This window comes from Ovis canadensis, chromosome X (genome assembly GCF_042477335.2).
Source record: "Ovis canadensis isolate MfBH-ARS-UI-01 breed Bighorn chromosome X, ARS-UI_OviCan_v2, whole genome shotgun sequence".
Classification (NCBI taxonomy): domain Eukaryota; kingdom Metazoa; phylum Chordata; class Mammalia; order Artiodactyla; family Bovidae; genus Ovis; species Ovis canadensis.
In genome coordinates, this window is record NC_091727.1 from 21,516,546 (window position 1) to 21,536,006 (window position 19,461).

Genomic DNA, 19,461 nt, shown 5'->3' on the forward strand with positions numbered 1-19,461 from the left:
CTTAAAATGTACCTGAAAGGAGAAGGGACCCACCCTTACCCCCTGACACACACACACAAGATTCCTCAACTCCCACAAAGTAAGGTCTTCCTCTCCAATAGTATGTGAATAGCCTGAAAATGGGTTCCTGAACATGCAGTGAGGAACTTCTGCATTTGCTTGACTTCTCTTCGTCATTCTTCTCATCTTTCCTTTCCTTTCTCCCTGAGCTAGTGAGGAGAACTTGGTAAAAACCTACAAAATGGAAAAAAAAAAAAACCATTCGATTGCTGGTCTTTTGTTTTTAGTGTGGAGATGGGTAAATTGAGCTGGAAGAAAATAAATCACAGTTCCCACTAGTCTTCATGGTGATCATGCCTCCTGCTTTTAGCAACCAGTTCTTTCCCATTTTTTTTTTTTAATATTAAAGTCTCACTTGCCTGGAAAGAGGAGTCGACTCATTTGTAGATGTTTCGTATATCCTTAATATTACTGGTTGCCAGAAAACAAGTTCTCGTGATTCTTGGTGGCCGGACATTTCTGTCTGTCATGGAAACAGTACCCAAGTAGCCATCATTCTTCTTTGTCCCAAAGTGGTAGATGAGTGGTTGGTATTGCATAATGCTTATACCATACTTTGAGTACAGAGTGAAAATGATGGGCATTTATTTCCACCTGCTGTTTCTGCTCTTCTGTGTTCCTCAAACATACTTCCCTAATAGACTCTTGTCATGGTCCCTTGCTTCTTTATCTCTTACAGTATCGGGATGCCCTTTACAAATTCATGGTGGATACTGCTGTACTTTTGGGAGCTAATAGCTCCCGAGCAGAGCATGACATGAAGTCGGTGCTTAGGTTGGAAATAAAGATAGCTGAGGTAAGTCTTCATCTAAAATCTTTTTCTTTTCCTTCTCCTTATTTTAAAGGTGATATATCTTGCATGAGAATATATATAAAAAATCATTTTGTGGCATTGTCCTTTGGGTCCAAGATAGAACTCATAGCACCCCTTTCTGGGAAGTAGCAGGAAGAAAAACCATAACAGAGAGAAGAACTCTTCTTCCGCCTCTGCTTGAAGCCCAGTCAGTGTCCACGTGCTCGTCAGCAGTGGACAAAGAACAGCAGCAGGGGGAGGCTCTCTCTGTTTTCCCAGGGAAATGCCTGTTTGGCCTCAACTGAAGAATATGCATTTGATAAATCTGTATGAATTTGGCTTAAGTGGAAAGTTATTTTTAGTCTAGTTTACTCTTTACACCATTCTGATGCAGAATCAGTCTCATCTAAGACTGAGGCTTTGGGAAGTCTAGTCACATAATTTGATGTAGAAAGTGTATAGGGCAGGCTGGTAAGTATGTATTAGTTCTTATACCCAGCCCTGGTTTTCATTCTTTTCTTGCCCTACTTTCATGAATGTCATTGTGTCATATGCTGTGTTCTGTGTAAATCACCTTTTTTTAAAAAAAAATTTATTTTATTTATTTATTTTTAAAGTCTTTAATTCTTACATGCGTTCCCAAACATGAACCCCCCTCCCACCTCCCTCCCCACAACATCTCTCTGGGTCATCCCCATGCACCAGCCCCAAGCATGCTGCACCCTGCATCAGACATAGACTGGCGATTCAATTCTTACATGATAGTATACATGTTAGAATGCCATTCTCCCAAATCATCCCACCCTCACCCTCTCCCTCTGAGTCCAAAAGTCCGTTATACACATCTGTGTCCTTTCTCCTGTCTTGCATACAGGGTTGTCATTGCCATCTTTCTAAATTCCATATATATGTGTTAGTATACTGTATTGGTGTTTTTCTTTCTGGCTTACTTCACTCTGTATAATTGGCTCCAGTTTCATCCATCTCATCAGAACTGATTCAAATGAATTCTTTTTAATGGCTGAGTAATACTCCATTGTGTATATGTACCACAGCTTTCTTATCCATTCATCTGCTGATGGACATCTAGGTTGTTTCCATGTCCTGGCTATTATAAACAGTGCTGCGATGAACATTGGAGTACATGTGTCTCTTTCAATTCTGGTTTCCTCGGTGTGTATGCCCAGGAGTGGGATTGCTGGGTCATAAGGTAGTTCTATTTGCAATTTTTTAAGGAATCTCCACACTGTTCTCCATAGTGGCTGTACTAGTTTGCATTCCCACCAACAGTGTAGGAGGGTTCCCTTTTCTCCACACCCTCTCCAGCATTTATTGCTTGCAGATTTTTGGATCGCAGCCATTCTGACTGGTGTGAAGTGGTACCTCATTGTGGTTTTGATTTGCATTTCTCTAATAATGAGTGATGTGGAGCATCTTTTCATGTGTTTGTTAGCCATTCGTATGTCTTCTTTGGAGAAATGTCTATTTAGTTCTTTGGCCCATTTTTTGATTGGGTCGTTTATTTTTCTGGAATTGAGCTGCATAAGTTGCTTGTATATTTTTGAGATTAGTTGTTTGTCAGTTGCCTCATTTGCTATTATTTTCTCCCATTCAGAAGGCTGTCTTTTCACCTTGCTTATATTTTCCTTTGTTGTGCAGAAGCTTTTAATTTTAATTAGATCCCATTTGTTTATTTTTGCTTTTATTTCCAGAATTCTGGGAGGTGGATCATAGAGGATCCTGCTGTGATTTATGTCTGAGAGTGTTTTGCCTATGTTCTCCTCTAGGAGTTTTATAGTTTCTGATCTTACATTTAGATCTTTAATCCATTTTGAGTTTATTTTTGTGTACGGTGTTAGAAAGTGATCTAGTTTCATTCTTTTACAAGTGGTTGACCAGTTTTCCCAGCACCACTTGTTAAAGAGATTGTCTTTACTCCATTGTATATTCTTGCCTCCTTTGTCAAAGATAAGGTGTCCATATGTGTGTGGATGTAAATCACCTTTTAAATTCTTTCAGGCTCATGGTGGAGACAAAAAGACCTAAGAACAAACTTGAGGGAGACTAATGAGAAATCCTAAATGGTTAGCTTTGTTCAAAGAATAATTTTTCTAGAAGAACCAAAGTATAAAATCTTTATACGTCCTCAGGACTGGATGGAACACATATGATGAAATCTGCTTGGGGAGTTATACTGTAGTGAAAAAAAAAATGATACTTTTATCAAGAAGTGGTGGTGTATTTGTTGGTAGTCTTTTATAATAGAAGTTGGTAAAATTCTTGAAGTGCTTAGGAGTCCAAGCGCTGTTTGGTTTTGTGTTTGGCGAGGTGTTGTGGGGTGGCAAGGTGGAAGCGGGCTGATGGACAGGGTCTGGAGGAGTCGGCCTCTTGGCTGGCGTGGTGTACATGTGTGTCTTTCTCCAGACCCGCTAGTCACAGCACATACAGTACATACAGTCCCTTCCTGTGTGTCACCTTTGAAGATGGCAAAGACTGCTGCAGATGTTCTGGAGTCGAAGACTGGACCTCTCTGCTGTGTCTAGAGGCCATCTGGATTCCCTTCCCAGGCAAATTGGAGACCCAGAGACCTCATTTGGACTGAAGCTCTGATACAGCGGGAAAGGCCTTGCCCTGAGCCAGGGATCTGAACCAAAAAGGGAACTCAAAACAGCTGGGCCGAGGCAAGACTGGGAATGGTCAAGAGGCTAAATGAAATGACAAATCCGTGGGGTGGAGGAAGGAGCTGGCAGAGCTGAAAACAGCTCTAAGGCCAAAGGGCTCCAACCTGGGCCTATGAGTCTGAGTAGAGTGAGGAAGAGTGTGGACATTCTCTGAAGCAGTGATTGAAATGGAGGCAGGAGGTTGCCTGTGAGCTACAGGAAGTCTCTCCATGGATGGTGAGGAGGGAGAAGCTGAGGGCACTGAAGGGAAGAGGCGGCAGATGTCTGCCACTCAGCCTTCTGTGAGTTTATCTTGACAAATCCATGGCGCTTGGGGTTTTTGCCAGCTGATAATACTCATCTGTATATCTTACATCCCAGGTCATTAGGGACCTTCAGAATTAGTGGGGCACATCATCCCAGGCAGACTTCTAAAGCTGGGGAGACAGGACAACTTCGCCAAGCCCCCCAAAAGTCCTTGTAAACACAGCCATGAAGTGTGCATTCAGCTAATCCCAACTAGAGAGATGCGTGCCTAAGGGGAGGTCTTGTTGATGGCATAGCCCCTGGGATTGGAGCCAAGTGGAGTTTAATTGGAAAGACTTGCAACAGAAAATGAATTACAAGCGAAGTCTTGACTTCCGGTTCAAACCATGAGGTTAGTGATAGTGGACAGGAGTGCAAGGGTAGGAGAGTCCTGTGTGAGTTGGAAGGTGGCAAGTTTAATGCAGGGGAATCAGATGATGGAGGGCCTGAAGGCAAAATCATGATGTGTTGAGCGGTATGAGGAGCTACTGCCTGTTTGCAGAAGTGATTAAGATGGCCCTTGAGGAAGATGATTGTTTCTGCTCTTCTCAGATTAAATATGGCAGAGCCTAGAAGCTTCGATTTGATGTTGCCAAAATTACCAGGAGCACACGTGTTGGGAATGGGAGTGTGAAGGGTCAGGGCTGGAGAAGCAGATGTGGAAATATGTCTGGGTGGTAACTGAACCCATACCTTCAGCAGTGGGGCCAGGGAAATTTCTGGGCCAGAGAAACCAGAGAGGAGAAGGGACGTGAAGGATGAAACTGTTGACACAACAATCACCGGTGGCAGTGCTGTTCAGATAGTCTAGTGCTCTTAGCGAGAATGTTCCCCTGGGAATGAAGGGTTGGTCTGTAGTTTATGAACTGTAGAGGCTGTTACCTGGATACTACCTGTGGACAGGGGATGTTTGTCTCAAATTGCCTGATCTTAGCATGGCTATCTACCCCAAGCCAGTAATAGATTTTGTCCATCCACATGAAAGGTTAGGGAGGGATTTGAGTAGTTATTTTTGTACCAAGTCCAATGTTTCACACTGAACAGGAAAGGAAAGTTTCTTTTTATTTTCTTAATCCTGGCTAAAGTGATTTTTTTCCCCCTCCTCTCTCCCAGGTTCGACACCACACCAAAATCTTGAAAAAGTTTATGATACTATATAGATGTTTTGGCACATGTAGGAAGTAGCTATGCAGTTAGAAATGGTTTGTTTGAAAAAAATAACCAAAGTTTCTTTCCACCAGATAATGATTCCACATGAAAACCGAACCAGTGAAGCCATGTACAACAAAATGAATATCTCCCAGCTGAGTGCTATGATTCCCCAGGTTAGTGAAAGCAGTCCAGGAAATTGTATCTCAACTGGTCATTTGACAAGCAATTCTGTTTCATCTGTGTGTCAAATTTTGCCTCATAAAAGCTACCATTGGTCTTCTTGCTCATCGCCATCTCTGTCAGTCATCACATAAAATATCCCTTGTGTATTCATTGGGATGCTGTCTGCTCTATGGAACAGAAAACTTTTCCAAGAGTGGCCTAAAAACTTAAAGCCTATTTCCTTATATAGACAAAAGTCTAGACATAGGTTGCTGTTGGTGTTGGTTTAGCTGTTGCCCAACGTTGTCAAAGATCCAAGTTCTTTCTTTCCACTCCACTCTTTTTAGCATGTTGGCTTTTTGACTGCATATTTGATGACTCAGGGTTGTAAGGTGGCTGCCATAGCTGCATATGTTACATCTGTCTTCAGAGCAGGAAGAAGGGGCAAGCCCCAGTATGGGCCATGTTTAACTCTTCTACCAGGAAAAACCAAAGCCTTTCCACGTGTCATCCCTTTATTTCTTACTGAGTAAAACTGGGGCATGTGGGACTACCTCCTTACAGGGTAGGCTGGGCAAGTGAGTGACTGGCTTTCCATTTCACTAGTGGAGGCAGGCAGGGGAGCAAAGAAAAGGAAAAGCCTGGAAAGGACTTTCTAGGTAGCCAGGTCAAAATGCCAAGACAGTGATGCTATGAAGGGGAGACATGTGTTACTCTGTGTTGTTGTTTGCTTCCCTCTGTGTAAGAAAGGCTGTGCCAGAGGGAGGAGCAGAAATGTCACGGGGCATCTATGTCTATGGGGACAGGAGAGTGAATGAGTGCGGAATGGGGCCGAGTACAGGGAGAAGGGAGGTGAGTGCTACTGCAAGAGGGATGAAGAGAGAGAGAGAGCAGAAGGGAAGGTGGGAGGAGGAGAGGGGAGGATGAGCGTGCAGGAGGGGCCAGGGACGTGAGTGCATGTGCTGCTGGGTATGTGCACACACGTGGTCCATACGCAGATAGCACAGACACGTGTTCCACTTATGCTTCAGCCAGCAAGTCTGATCTGGGTGGCAGTGATCAGGCATTTATCTTCTAGATTTGAGCAGTTGGATGTTTATTTGGTCTGAGATCACAAGCCATGGATTACATTCTACTGATCTGGTTGCCTTCCTCCTTGATTGTTTCCCAGCAGAGGTTCTCTCACTGTGTTTTTTTGTCTTTCTCTTCCTCAGTTCGACTGGCTGAGCTACATCAAGAAGGTCATCGACGTCAGACTCTACCCTGAACTAAAAGACATTGGCCCCTCAGAGAACGTGGTGGTCCGTGTCCCTCAATACTTTAAGGATTTGTTTAGGATATTAGGCTCTGAGAGGAAGAAGTAAGAGCTTTCTTGTGCATTTTACTGTGACTTTTATTTTTCCTTTGAAATTATAAGGTCTTCCCCCTCTTGTCCTTTGAAAACTATTTTTAAAGAAAGTTATATCGAAAAGTCTTGGGGAAAGTTGTGGTGTCCTTTATGACAAACGAGCTGAGACCATCATCTGGTGTAGTTTATTTACTACAATGGCAACAAATATACAATGTTTTTGCCTCTTATTTCTGATCTTTCTCCATATTCCCTCTGAAAGCCTAAATTGTTTATTAGTTTTGGAAGCTAGTTATATAGTGATGTTATTTTTTGAGATTTCTATATGAACATCTTTGTTTTTCCTCTACTTCATTCTTGGTCTTTGGCTGTTTTTTTCTTCCTTCTTCTTTTAAGTCAATAAGTCACTTTGTGTCAATAAACCAAAGGCTTCCCTGGTGGCTCAGATGGCAAAGCATCTGCCTGCAATGCGGGAAACCTGGGTTCTATTCCTGGGTCGGGAAGATCCCCTGGAGAAGGAAATGGCAATCCACTCCAGTACTCTTGCCTGGAAAATCCCATGGACGGAGGAGCCTGATAGTCTAGAGTCCATGGGGTTGCAAAGAGTCGGACACGACTGAGCGACTTCACTTCACTTCACCAATACTGAAAAGACTTAAGACCACTCAGAAAGCTGTAGAAAAATTAGACTGGTGAAAGACTGTCAGGAACTGTCAGGTTTTTCTTTTTTTAAACAATATTTTAGAATTTGTTGCTTTGTTCCTTTGGCACTACAAAGCAAGGAAATTCTAAAAATGTTCAGGAAAGATAATTTTTTAATTGGCATGTAGTTGATTTACGTTGTTATGTTAATTGCTGCTGTACAGCAAAGTGATTCAGTTCTATCTCTATATACATTTTATAATATTCTTTTTCATTATTGTTCATCATAGGATATTGACTATAGTTCTCTGTGCTATACAGTAGGACCTTGTTGTTTCTCCATTCCATATATAAAAGCTTACATCTGCTAACTGCAGCCTCCTACTCCATCTCTCCCCCAACCCCTTCGCAACCATTAGTCTGTTCTCTATGTCCATGATTCTATTTTTATTTCATAGATAGTTTCATTTGTGTCATATTTTAGATCAGGAAAGAGAAGTTTGCATCCTCATGAAGCCATTCAGATTTGACTACAGAAAATGAAGCACAGGAAGGTCAAAGAGTTCACAATCACAGTTTAATAAGCTAATTGCTGAACCATGATTAAAAATCATATTTTATTTTAAAAAATATTTGTTTGACTGTGTCAGGTCTTAGTTGCAGCATGTGGGATCTAGTGTCCTGACCAGAGATCAAACCCAGACCCCCAGCATTCAGAGCATGGCGTCTTAGCCACTGGACTACCAGGGAAGTCCTCCAAACCATAATTACTTATTTGGACTTAGACAAGGTTATGTTGCCAGGAATTATGTGAAAAAAAGAGGCACCTAGAGAAGTCCTGGAAATAAAATTTAGCATCCATCCCCACCTATGAAAACATTTAGACAGGTTTGAAGAGCTCTTCTTTTTAAGATGCTATTTTCTTAAAATAAAAACTATGTGTTGTTCATTGAAGAAAGCATACGGAAAAGTAAGCCCACAGAAAAGGGAGAGTAGAAATAATAAATTCATTTCAGATTCTGTGTGGGGTGAAACCTTGATATTCCAAGTGTGATCTGTGGATCAGTAATGCCAACAGCATCACCTTGGGCCTCTGGTAAAAATAGAGATTCTAGCAGTCGTCCTCTATAGATCTGGAGTGAGGCCTAGAAATCTGTATTTTAACAAGCACCCCAGGAATCTTATGATTAGTTTTTTTGGGGGAGATTCACTGCTTTAAAAACTTTTTCATGTGTACTTCCTAGCTCTGAAATTTTGTAAAATATGACCCCAATGATTTTGTACTCCTGTGCCATTGAGTTACTCAACACTTTTTAAATTGTGGTAATTTCTGTTGAAAGATGGAGTTTCCATCCTATGTATGCATTCTCCAGAACTTAATGAGTTGGTTTCTTCCAGTGTCTGTATTATCTTCAGTTGTAAATTAGTAGATAATTTTTGAAACTATACTCATTTTACTTCCACAAAAGCCTTATTGACAACCAGGGAATAATAGATTGGGCCTTGGTTTACTGTATTAGATAATCTCTTTGGTGGTGATTACGCTTTAGAACTGCAGGATCTGTCATGACAAAAGGGGCAAAGAAAGACTATGACTGAAGGGAGATTTTAATCTGGTTCTTATCAAAATGATAATTTAGATGTAAGCATAGTGAACTACAGTGGAAGAAATGTAAATAGAAAAATTAACTGCAGACATTATGTCCGTAACATAAGATGATTTGCAGATATTTTGAAACTTTCAACTCTCTGTCACATAGTTTACTCTTTAGCAACTGATTCATCAAAACCAACTTGTATTGTGTGTATGTTGAGATTTCAAAACGCTGTATGCTTCTTGAGAATTTTGAGAACACTTTATTTGCAGAGCACAGTAAGTTTTTTTAAAGACCATGTTTATTTATTTTTAAACTGCTTTTTTAATCTATTATTTATTTATTTTTGACTGCATTAGGTTCTTTTTGCTTTGGATGGGGTTTATTTGCGGCAAGCAGGGGCTATTCTTCGTTGCATTGTGCGAGCTTCTCATTGTGGTGGCTTCTCTTGTTGTGGAGAACTGGCTCTAGAGTGCACAGGCTTCAGTAGTTGTGGCATGTGGGCTTAGTTGTTCCACAGCATGTGGGATTTTCCCAAACCAGGGATTGAACCCATGTCCCCTGTTCCCTGCATTGGCAGGCGGATTCTTATCCACTGCACCACCAGGGAAGTCCCCACAGCAAGTTTTTTAGACTGCTGACCATCTTTGATCCTCTCCTTGGATTGTAGCACAAGAGTGGTCAAGGAAATGTGCCCTTGGGTTCCCATAGTTACTTTATTAGTCAGGACATACCAGTCACTGTAATAAGCACCTCTACACTTACTGGTTTGTATCATGACGATTGTACCCTGTGCTTCTGGAATGTCCAGCATGGCTGTCCCTGTAAGGCAGCTTTCCTCTAAGCAGGGACTCAGGAACTCAGACTCCTTCCATCTTGTGGTTCTGCCTTCATCTGGCTTTTTGGAATCTTCTCCATTCAGCTGCTGGATAGGGAAAGAGAGTAGAGGATTGCATAGGAGGTTTTATGGGAAGGCCTTGAAGTGGTATGTGTCCATTCCGTTGACCAGAACTCAGTCACATGACCAATTTAACTGCAAGAGAAGACGGGAAATAGAGTCTAGCTTTGTGCCCAAGACCGAAATATCAAATAAATTATCTAATTTTTTGGTTTGCTCCTCTCCCTCACCCCCATGAAACAGTGAACATTTGATGGTGGACACTCCTGTAATTGTTTTTATAACATCATGGCCTAGTATGGTACTTCTCACATAGAAGATTCTTCCTAAAATTTCTAGAAGTTAACCAGATGGCCTCATGACCACTATCTGGGAGGTGACATAGAAGCAGGACTCCAAAGGATAAGGAGGAGTTTTTCAGGTAGGGGAGAGTGGAAAGGGAAGATGTTGAGCATGTTGGGTGATGAGACTAACATTAACCTGGATGTTGCCTTTGAGGGGTTTCTGGACCTTCCTAGCAGTCCAGTGGTTAAGACTCTGCTCTTCCACTGCAGAAGGTGTGGGCATGATCCCGGGTCAGGGAACTAAGGTTCCACATGCTGTGCAGCACGGCCAAAAAGAGAGAGAGAAAGAAAAAAAAAAAAGAGGCAACAATTTCTGATTCAGTAGATCTTGGGGGAGGCCAAGGAATTCTCAGGTGATGCTGACGCTGCATACCTCTGGGCAGCCTCTAGGGTTTAGGAAGAGCTCTTCAGCTTTGAGAACCTTTGAGAGGTACCTGTTTGGCTTACCTCAGATGGTTTGGCTCAGAGAAGCAAATGCAAGCTGTGGAATCTGAAGATCCAAATGTTAGTCCTAGATTTGACACTTGCTTAGAAGTCCTTTGACCTTGGATCTTTGTTTTATTTGTCTGAAAATTGGAATAATAATAATAACCACCCCATAGCATTGTCTTGAGGCTCAGAGAAGATCTTCATGACCTTTTTTTTTAATGATCTCTTAAATGCAATACAGTACACATATAAGCTGTCACTAATTGACAACAAGGGTGAGAAAAATCTTCTTTAAAAAAAATCTCCTTCGTCAGAGGCTTTGGGAGATGATTTCTCGTTGCTCTCTTTGTGGTGGATTCTCTCTCTCTCGAGCCTTTGTTTTCCTCTACTTTATTGATTGCCATTTGGGGGAAATTACCATACTGCTGAAAATGCTTTTTGAAAAGAGAAAGATACTATGTGTTATTTCTAAGGACTATTGCTGATTCTTCTTTTTGTTTGGTTTTTTGAGCGTTAAGCGGCAGTCGTTCAGTCATTCCGGTCAGATCTGTTCCTGGCGTGGTAATATTAGCACTCCAGAGCTGTGCTCCCCAGCGCTCTGTCAGCTATTTATAATGCTGGAGCAGCTCATCAGCGCCATCGTCTCCCTGTGCGAGCTTCCCTGCTTCTGGCTTCCAGCTGTCAGAGGCGCTGTGGTCTTATAATGCCTTGCCTATGGAGCCCTCACACACTGTTCTTTCTTCATACCCACAGATTTTTGGAAAGTGCCTTTGTTGGAGGGTTTTGACTGACCAGGAAATCTTTGTGGAACAAGAGGGGTTAATCTGTCCATGTGTGGCATGGGGAAAAGCAGAAGCTTTTGAGTCAGACATATCTTAGGCTTGTCTTAGCCTTCTTTGCATTCCTCGTGGCGTCTGGGAGGATACTTGGCCAACACTGAGCTCTTGGTGTCTTGCTCAGGATTAGGGATGTGAACTCAAAAGATCCAAAGGAATGACCTGAAACTACATGCTTATTACACCTGTTCTCCAACTTGGTTACACCCTGGACTTAGCTGGGGCTCTTTAAAAATAATATTTGTCCTGGGTCTCATCCTAGAGACACTGATTGAATTGGCCTGGGCATCTGGTGATTGTAAATTGGAGACCGACTGAGTATGTGATCCTGAGGCGTTACTTCATGGTTCTAGGCCTCAAGTTTCCTGTCATGTAAAATGCATACAAGGACATCTCTCCTGTAGCGGTGCTGTGGGAGTTAGAGGTAATACAAGATGCCTTAAGCACTGTGATTTCAAGGGAGCAGGAAAGGCAGAAAAATCTAAGACCCCAACATAGTTGCATCATGCTGTGTCTTTACTGCCACCATCGGGCCCCATCCTAACTGCTTCCCCAGTTAATCTGGTGCATCACAACCACCTTGAGGGAATAGCTTTGGAATTCATGTAAGCATATCTGCCGGAGAAGGCAAACCCCACTCCAGTACTGTTGCCTGGAAAATCCCATGGACAGAGGAGCCTGGAAGGCTGTAGTCCATGGGGTCGCTGAGGGTTGGATATGACTGAGCGACTTCACTTTCACTTTTCACTTTCATGCATTGGAGAAGGAAATGGCAACCCACTCCAGTGTTCTTACCTGGAGAATCCCAGGGACGGGGGAGCCTGGTGGGCTGCTGTCTCTGGGGTCGCACAGAGTTGGACACGACTGAAGCGACTTAGCAGCAGCAGTAAGCCTATCTGCTGGCCATGGATCTCCTTTGAATCTGTACGTAGGGATCCAGCACAGCTCTCACACCCCGGAAGCAGTGTTCTAAGGTTGAAGAGCCTACAGACCTTGCATTAGAGTTGATCTCTGCCCCTTTAACATTCTAGATATTGGACCCTAGTTGCTGCCTGCATCTTCCCTGCTGTAGCTGGCCTTTCTGCCCAGCTCTGTGAGTGATGAACTTGCTCACCATCCCCGCCCACACATAAGCTATTTTTCCATTATTTAGCCTCGGAGAGGCTAAGTTCTTGCTCCAGAGTTTATAGTCCCACCCCACACCCTGAAGCCTTCCTGGCCCAGGGCCTGTCCCTCTCTTGAGGCCTACTGTCATCCCTCAGTTTGAGGCAGGCACTCTTCCAGCCAGCTCTCTGGCATGCAGCTGTGGGTACTAGGGTCTGTCACATCATTGCTATGTGCTTGCCTGTTTCCCCTGCTCAGCTGAAAGCTCCAGGAGATCAGGGACTATAGCTTCCTCACCTTTCTGTCTGCCAGCACCTAGAACTATTTGTATGTCTCAGGTGTTCAGGAGGTGCTGAATGAGCGAATGTACTTACCATGTATCCCATTCAATGGAAAAACCCATTTCTACGAACAAGCTGAAATCTGAAGTCCCATATCCCCCAGCTAGACTTTTAAGTTCTCTGAATGTAGGTGTGAATTCCTATTTCTTTGCATTCCTTGTGGCAAATGGGAGGATACTTGGCCAACAATAAGTGCTCAGTGAGCACTTGTCTCGCTCAGGCTTAGGGATGTGAACTCAAAAGGTTCAAAGAAATGACCTGAAACTACATGCTTATTGTAGTGCCTCAGAAGAGCAAGGACAAGGGCTAGACTTTGCTGATGAGAGTGGCGATCTCTGAGGGGAAGTGTGCATACTTCAACAAGATCCACGGGGTCTGAGAAGAAATGTTTTTAAAATTGTTTGAAAAAAGTTTATTTATTTGGTTCTGCTGGGTCTTCATGGCTGCACGGGCTTTTCTCTTGTTGCAGCAAGTGAGGGCTGCTCTTTAGTTGCGGTGCACAGGCTTTTCTTTGTGGTGGCTTCTCTTATTGTGGAGCACAGGCTCTGGGGCACATGGACTTCAGTCCCTGCGGCCCACGGGCTCAGTAGTTGTGGCTCCTGGGCTCTAGAGCATAGGCTCAATACTTGTGGCGCACAGGCGTGGTTGCCCCATGGCATATGAGATCTTCCCAGATCACGGATCAAACCTGTGTCTCATGCATTGGCAGGCAGATTCTTTACCACTGAGCCACCAGGGAACCCCAAGGAGAAAATTTTAAAACTTCTATGTATCATTCTTTCTTTTGAAAACAATAGCTAGGCTCTATTAGTTTTGCTGTATAGATAGCCTTGAACCCTTCATTTGATCTATATACCATATATGAGAGTGGGCAGTGTTACCTTCACTGATTAGTTTTTATTCCATATATTGAAAATAATCTCAAGTCATTTACATATACCTATATATTTATAAATTTTGCTATTGGTTCAATCCTCACAAAATGCGCAAATGATTGAAAAAATTCTTGTAGAGAAAGAGGAATTGAAACTGTTATTAATAGTATAAGCACAAAGTGAATGGGAAGAAAATGTCAGAAGTGGCCCTTCTCCCACTCTAGTTATGCTGTCTTGGTTGGCCAGATGACAAGATAAAAACAGTGGTGTTCTAACCAGATCTGGGAAGGATATGGTCGCAATATTTTGAAATAGTCAAGATGACTATATGGGATGCTGATTTACATTGACTTGTTGTGTTAACCTAATCCTATATGGATAATGTGTATTGAAGAATTAGCCAAAAGTGTTTGAAGGATTAAGGACTTTGGAAAACATCTTTATTTCATTTAATCTTTCAAAATTTCTATTTCTATATTTGTTGAAGACATTCCTGATATGTTAGCCCATTAGTATATCTCTATATAAATTAAAAGAGCTATACATATGGTGGGTGTATACACTGAAATATATTTAGTTGCTAAGAGTGAATGTCCACTGAGTTAAGATGCCATGCAAATGAGAGTGTGGGTTATTCTTGATTGGCCAGTCACCATTATCATGTCACACTGCTCTCACATGGCTGGCTGGCTGACCCCAAGAGCCATCTCAAGAATATGTGTTATTAGTCACCATGGTAATGGCACAGCTGGGAGGGGATGGGTCATTAAAAATTCATCATCACTATTGAGTTGGAAATTAACTCAGATCACACATACTTTTGAGGTCAAGGTGCCTTTTGCTTATAGAAAAAGGCAGAAATTAAGAAAATGTAATGGATTTTTAAAAATATATGTTGTGGATATTATGAGTGTGTGGGGTTGTTTATGTGTTTGGAAGTGAACAACAATAAGAAAACCTGAAATTTACTCTGTCAAACATTTTGTTAGTTATTTTAACTTCACAATAACCCTGTAAGGTAGAGGTCATCCTCATTATATGACAAAGAAAGGTGAAATCAATGAACTTAAGTGACTTGCCCAAACTCCCACATCTAGTAGGTATCGAACAAGGGTGCATATCTAGATAATTGGCATTAGCCAGTATATTGCATTTTGTTTCCAAAAGTTAATAATCCATCTGTATTTTGTCAAGTCACCTAATAGTTGGAAGGTATCAACAATTTCTAGGCATGAAAGCATGGATAACAGTGGACTCCATGTCATGAGTGGGAAAGCAAAATGTTCATGCTGAGACCTGGGGCTGGAATTTTCGTATCATCTGTCTGTGTTAGGTGGTGAAAAGCAAGCCATTTTTGGTTGAGCTTGTTGACATTGTATCATCTGATGTCATTTCTCAAGTGAAAGTTCTGCAGTTTTGTATGAGCAAAAGGTCCCTCCATGGAGCTTTGCCAATAGATTTTCCCAAGGTGTTCTGCAAAGCATCAGATATCAAGCTTAGTACAATAAATGTGTTCTCTTTCTGTTAACAGGACCATTGCCAACTATTTGGTGTGGAGGATGGTTTATTCCAGAATTCCAAACTTAAGCAGGCGCTTTCAGTATAGGTGGCTGGAGTTCTCACGGGTAAGTTTTAAGACGATTGCAGTTACATCACTGGATAACTTTACATGCCAGAACAGTCTGTATATTAACTAATCCAATAAACATCATCTTTAGGTATTGGGCAGAGGGAATTTTACAGCTCAAGTTCTACTTTTTTTGGCTTTATTTCTTTTTATTGAGGTAAACCTTACATATAATAAAGTATATTCAAGCTCTTCTTTGATGAAGGTATATAAGGATATTTAGGGTAATACTTGAGACCATCATGTTTTCACCCTCCCCTTCTTACCAATTTATTCCCCTTTCCCCAGTGTTTTAAGTGGGTCACTATAATTATAATTTTAATATTTCTTAGTGATATATTTGTAACTGTCTTTCGTTTTCAGTATTCTGAATATTCAGAATATGCATGCTATATGTATTAGATGGTAAAGTTTCATCTTCAATTTAGGGGTAGTGTTTTGTCTCTAGCTTGATCTTCAGTCTTTTTTTGCCTTCTTTTTTCTTTTTCATTAGTGTTGGTCTTCTTAATTCAATCTAACTTATCCTAATTCTACTAGGCCAACAAGGCCTAAATTTACTCTCCTCTGAGATGTGGCTCAACTGCCTAGAACACTTTTCTTTTCCCCCTGCTCATCCAGCCCTGTGATCTCTGCTCCTTCCCCACACTTGTTCTCCTCTTTAACTTACATAAGTGTCACTCTTAGTTTCAGAGGCTTTTGTCTGAGTGAGTCTCTTACCAATACAGACTTAAGGGTTTTGTGGCTCTTTTTTTTTTTTTTTTTTTAACATTTTAAGAATTTTGGGACCTTAACAAATATTTTAAGTTAATTTTCTCTTAATTTATAGTTAAGTAATGGAAAATTTTGTAAGCTCTAATTTCATTTAATAGACATTTTAATTATTAGGGAAAATGGTAGCTAGAGAAGTTCTTAGTGGGTCATTGCTCTTGAGTAGTAGCACAATTATTTTGGATACATTTTGGCCCTTGAAGTCACTAGGGTACTGAACTTGATAGAAAACATCATAAAACTATATATATTGAGGTCATATCAAAGGGTTAAGCTGTAAAACTAGTAGATTATATATATGTGTCTGTGTATATTTTTAACTTCTATGGATCACATAAAAGATGGTACCCAGCTGCTTTCCACCCCCACTGTGAAGAAAATAAGAGAGAGAGGTGTAAGAAGTAGTGTGTGAAAATTTGAGGTTAGGTATGAAGGGATGTTTCTTAAGCATAAAGTGCTAAATATAATACTGAATTGCCAAATAAAGTTGTAGGATCTCTTTATCTAGAAGTTTTAAAAATACATTCATTCCTTACCTTGGAGAGTGGTTATGTTATCAGAAAGTAGAGGAAGAATAGATGAACTTTAGTGTTAATCACATTAGCTCTGTACCTACAGCCGGGGTCTAATATCATTCACCGGATGCCTCCAGCCACCGTTCTCAGAGCCTCCCCTTGCTGTCTATCTTTACTTTGCATTGTGAGCGCTCCAAACTCCCAACCCACAGGGGCAACTTAAATGATATTTATTTCTTTGTCTTCAACCCTGAAGAGTAAGCCTTTGAGCCTTCCAAGTCCTGCTTTGGACCTTCCCTACTTGTTTGTAAATGTTTTCTTATAATGATTTAATTGGGACAGATGAGAAAAACACATCTATTTTTTACTTGGTTACCAGTGTGTTCTGTTATGACACAATGTAAATATGCCTCCTGGGTTGTTCATGGTGGGCATATTTTCCTGGTCTGTCATGTGAGTGTACTTTCCAGAGCAAGGAAGCCTTTGCTGGGAGTGGGGGAACTTTGATCAGCCATTGATTTTAAACCTTTCTTGGTAAAAGTTTAGTTCTCAGAAGGTATTAACTACCATCTGGACACTTGGACGGTCCTTTCACGTCCTTGCAACTGCAGAAAAATTATGCTATTGTCTATATCCTTTTTTTCAGTGGGAAAATTGGAAGGAAAGGAGGGATACATTATTATCCTCTCTTAAAATATTTTCTCTTGGTTTTATATATAATAAGACAAGCAGAATATTTTTCTTCATTCGATTGTACCTTTGGTTTACTCTCTGACACATGTATATGGGTTGCAGCATGCAGTGTTTTGTAGACTGTGTCCTTCAGGTTGTTTGAACATTTTTTCAGCCATTGGTTTTATCCAAGTGAAGCTCAGTCTGGTTCAATTATCTCCCACAGGTAATCCAGGGGACCACAACTTTGTTGCCTCAGTGGGACAAATGTGTGAACTTTATTGAAAGTACCCTCCCTTATGTCGTTGGAAAAATGTTTGTGGATGTACACTTCCAGGAAGACAAGAAGGAAATGGTAAGTGCTGCCCCCCCCCGCCCCCAGCTGATGAAAACAATGGTAGTTAACCAGATCTGAGATAGATAATATGGTCAGAAGGCCAGTATCAGCCTTTTAGCTCTTAAAGTGATGAATCTAGATAACAGTTTTGCTTCCAAGAGGAATTCTTGCAGTACCATATTAATTCAAAACTCAAATGTAGAATGTTATCATGAAAATTTAGAAATAAGAAAACAGCATGAAATCATGCCATATAGAGTCAGAATTTCTCCTGTAGAAATTAAATGTGTTCAGTCAATGCTTAGGAAAAAGAGGGCCTGGATAATTTTGGGGTTAGATATTTGAACCATTGTAATTACAAAAGATAGAGATATTCCAGACAGATTTCTTTGTTTTAAAGATTAGAAAGCTGGAGACCCAGTGATGAAATGATTTGTAATATATTTAACAACTTTCCTTTTTTGCCAGTTGTACTTAGGTATTTTCTTCAAAATAACTTAAAAAATTGAAATGTAGTTGATTTACAGTATTGTGTTAGTTTCTGGTATATAGCAAAATGACTAAGTTACGTTTGTAATAGTTATATATATATACTATAATGTAAAAATTAGCAATGTTGAGCATCTTTTCATGTGTCTATTGGCCACCTGTGGAGAAATGTATATTTAGGTCTTCTGCCCATTTGATTGGGTTGAAAAGAAATAATTTTTAAAAAATTATTTGTTTTGAATTGAAGGATAATTGCTTTACAGTATTGCATTGGTTTCTACCGAACATCAACATGAATCAGCCATAGGTTTACCCATGTCCCCTCCCACTTGAACATCCCTCCCCCATCCCTCCCCAACCCACCCCTCTAAACAAACAATTTTTATTGAAGTAATAGTTGCTTCACAAAGTTGTGTTAGTTTCATATATACAGCCATGTGATTGTTATACATACATATATATCTATTCTTTTTCAGATTCTTTTCCATGTTATTATAAGATACTGAGTGTAATTCCCTGTGCTATACAGTAGGACCTTGTTGTTTATCTATTTTATCTATACAGTAATATGTATTTGTTAATCCCAGACTTCTCATTTATCCCTCCCCTATTCCCCCTTTGGTAAATATAAATTTGTTTTCTATGTCTGTGAGTCTGTTTTATAAGTAAGTTCATTTGCATTATTTTTTTTTAAGATTCCACGTTTAAGTGATATTGTATGGTATTTGTTTTTCTCTGTCTGACTTACTTCACTTAGTATGATAATCTCTAGGTCCATCCATGTTGCTGCAAATGGAATTATTTCATTCTTTTTTATGCTTGAGTAATGTTCCATTGCGTGTGCTTGTGTGTGTATATGTAATATGTATATATATCACACCTTCTTTATCCATTCCTCTGTTGATGGACACTAAGGTTGCTTCCATGTCTTGGCTATTGTAAATAGTGCTGCTGTGAACAATGGGGTGCTTGCATTTTTTTGAATTAGAATTTTCTTTGGATAAATGCCCAGGAGTAGGATTGCTGGATCATATGATAGTTCTATTTTAGTTTTTTAAGAAACCTCCCTAATGTTTTCCATAGTGGCTGTACTATTTTTTTCCATTCCCACCAACAGTGTAAGAGGGCTCTCTCTTCTTCACTCTCTCTCATGTTTAACAACTATTAAGCAGCTTAGAAATAGAAATACAATGCAGGGACTCCCCCCTCCCCCCGCCCGCCTTTCCTTTTGCTATCCTCTAAGAACTAAAGAGATGTGACATTTGTTTCACAGAAAACAGTCAGGTTTTTTTCATAAGCTTAAAAAGAAATCTTTTTATTTTGTAAACTTCTAAACATATATGGAAAGAACATTGTAATCAACTTCCATGCACCCATGATCTGTGCCTGTTTGTTCTAGTAGCATTAATGACCCAGCCAGATGAATCCACTAATAAAGGCTGAGGTTTAATTTTACTCATTTACTGAACAAATATTTGTTGAATATCTGTTATATAACAGGCATTGCT

General features: G+C 40.6%; 1 protein-coding gene across 4 annotated transcripts in view; it reads left to right on the forward strand.

Annotated features, from left to right (window-relative positions):
• The window catches only part of PHEX (phosphate regulating endopeptidase X-linked), a 209,309-nt gene that overhangs the window by 53,899 nt on the left and 135,949 nt on the right, over positions 1–19,461 (forward strand). For all 4 annotated transcript variants that reach the window (XM_070291452.1, XM_070291453.1, XM_070291454.1 and 1 more), the window contains 5 exons: positions 740–856; positions 5,061–5,144; positions 6,348–6,493; positions 15,077–15,170; positions 17,354–17,482. In XM_070291452.1, coding sequence (XP_070147553.1) covers positions 740–856; positions 5,061–5,144; positions 6,348–6,493; positions 15,077–15,170; positions 17,354–17,482 — 570 coding nt within the window. The remainder of the gene's footprint in view (positions 1–739; positions 857–5,060; positions 5,145–6,347; positions 6,494–15,076; positions 15,171–17,353; positions 17,483–19,461) is intronic.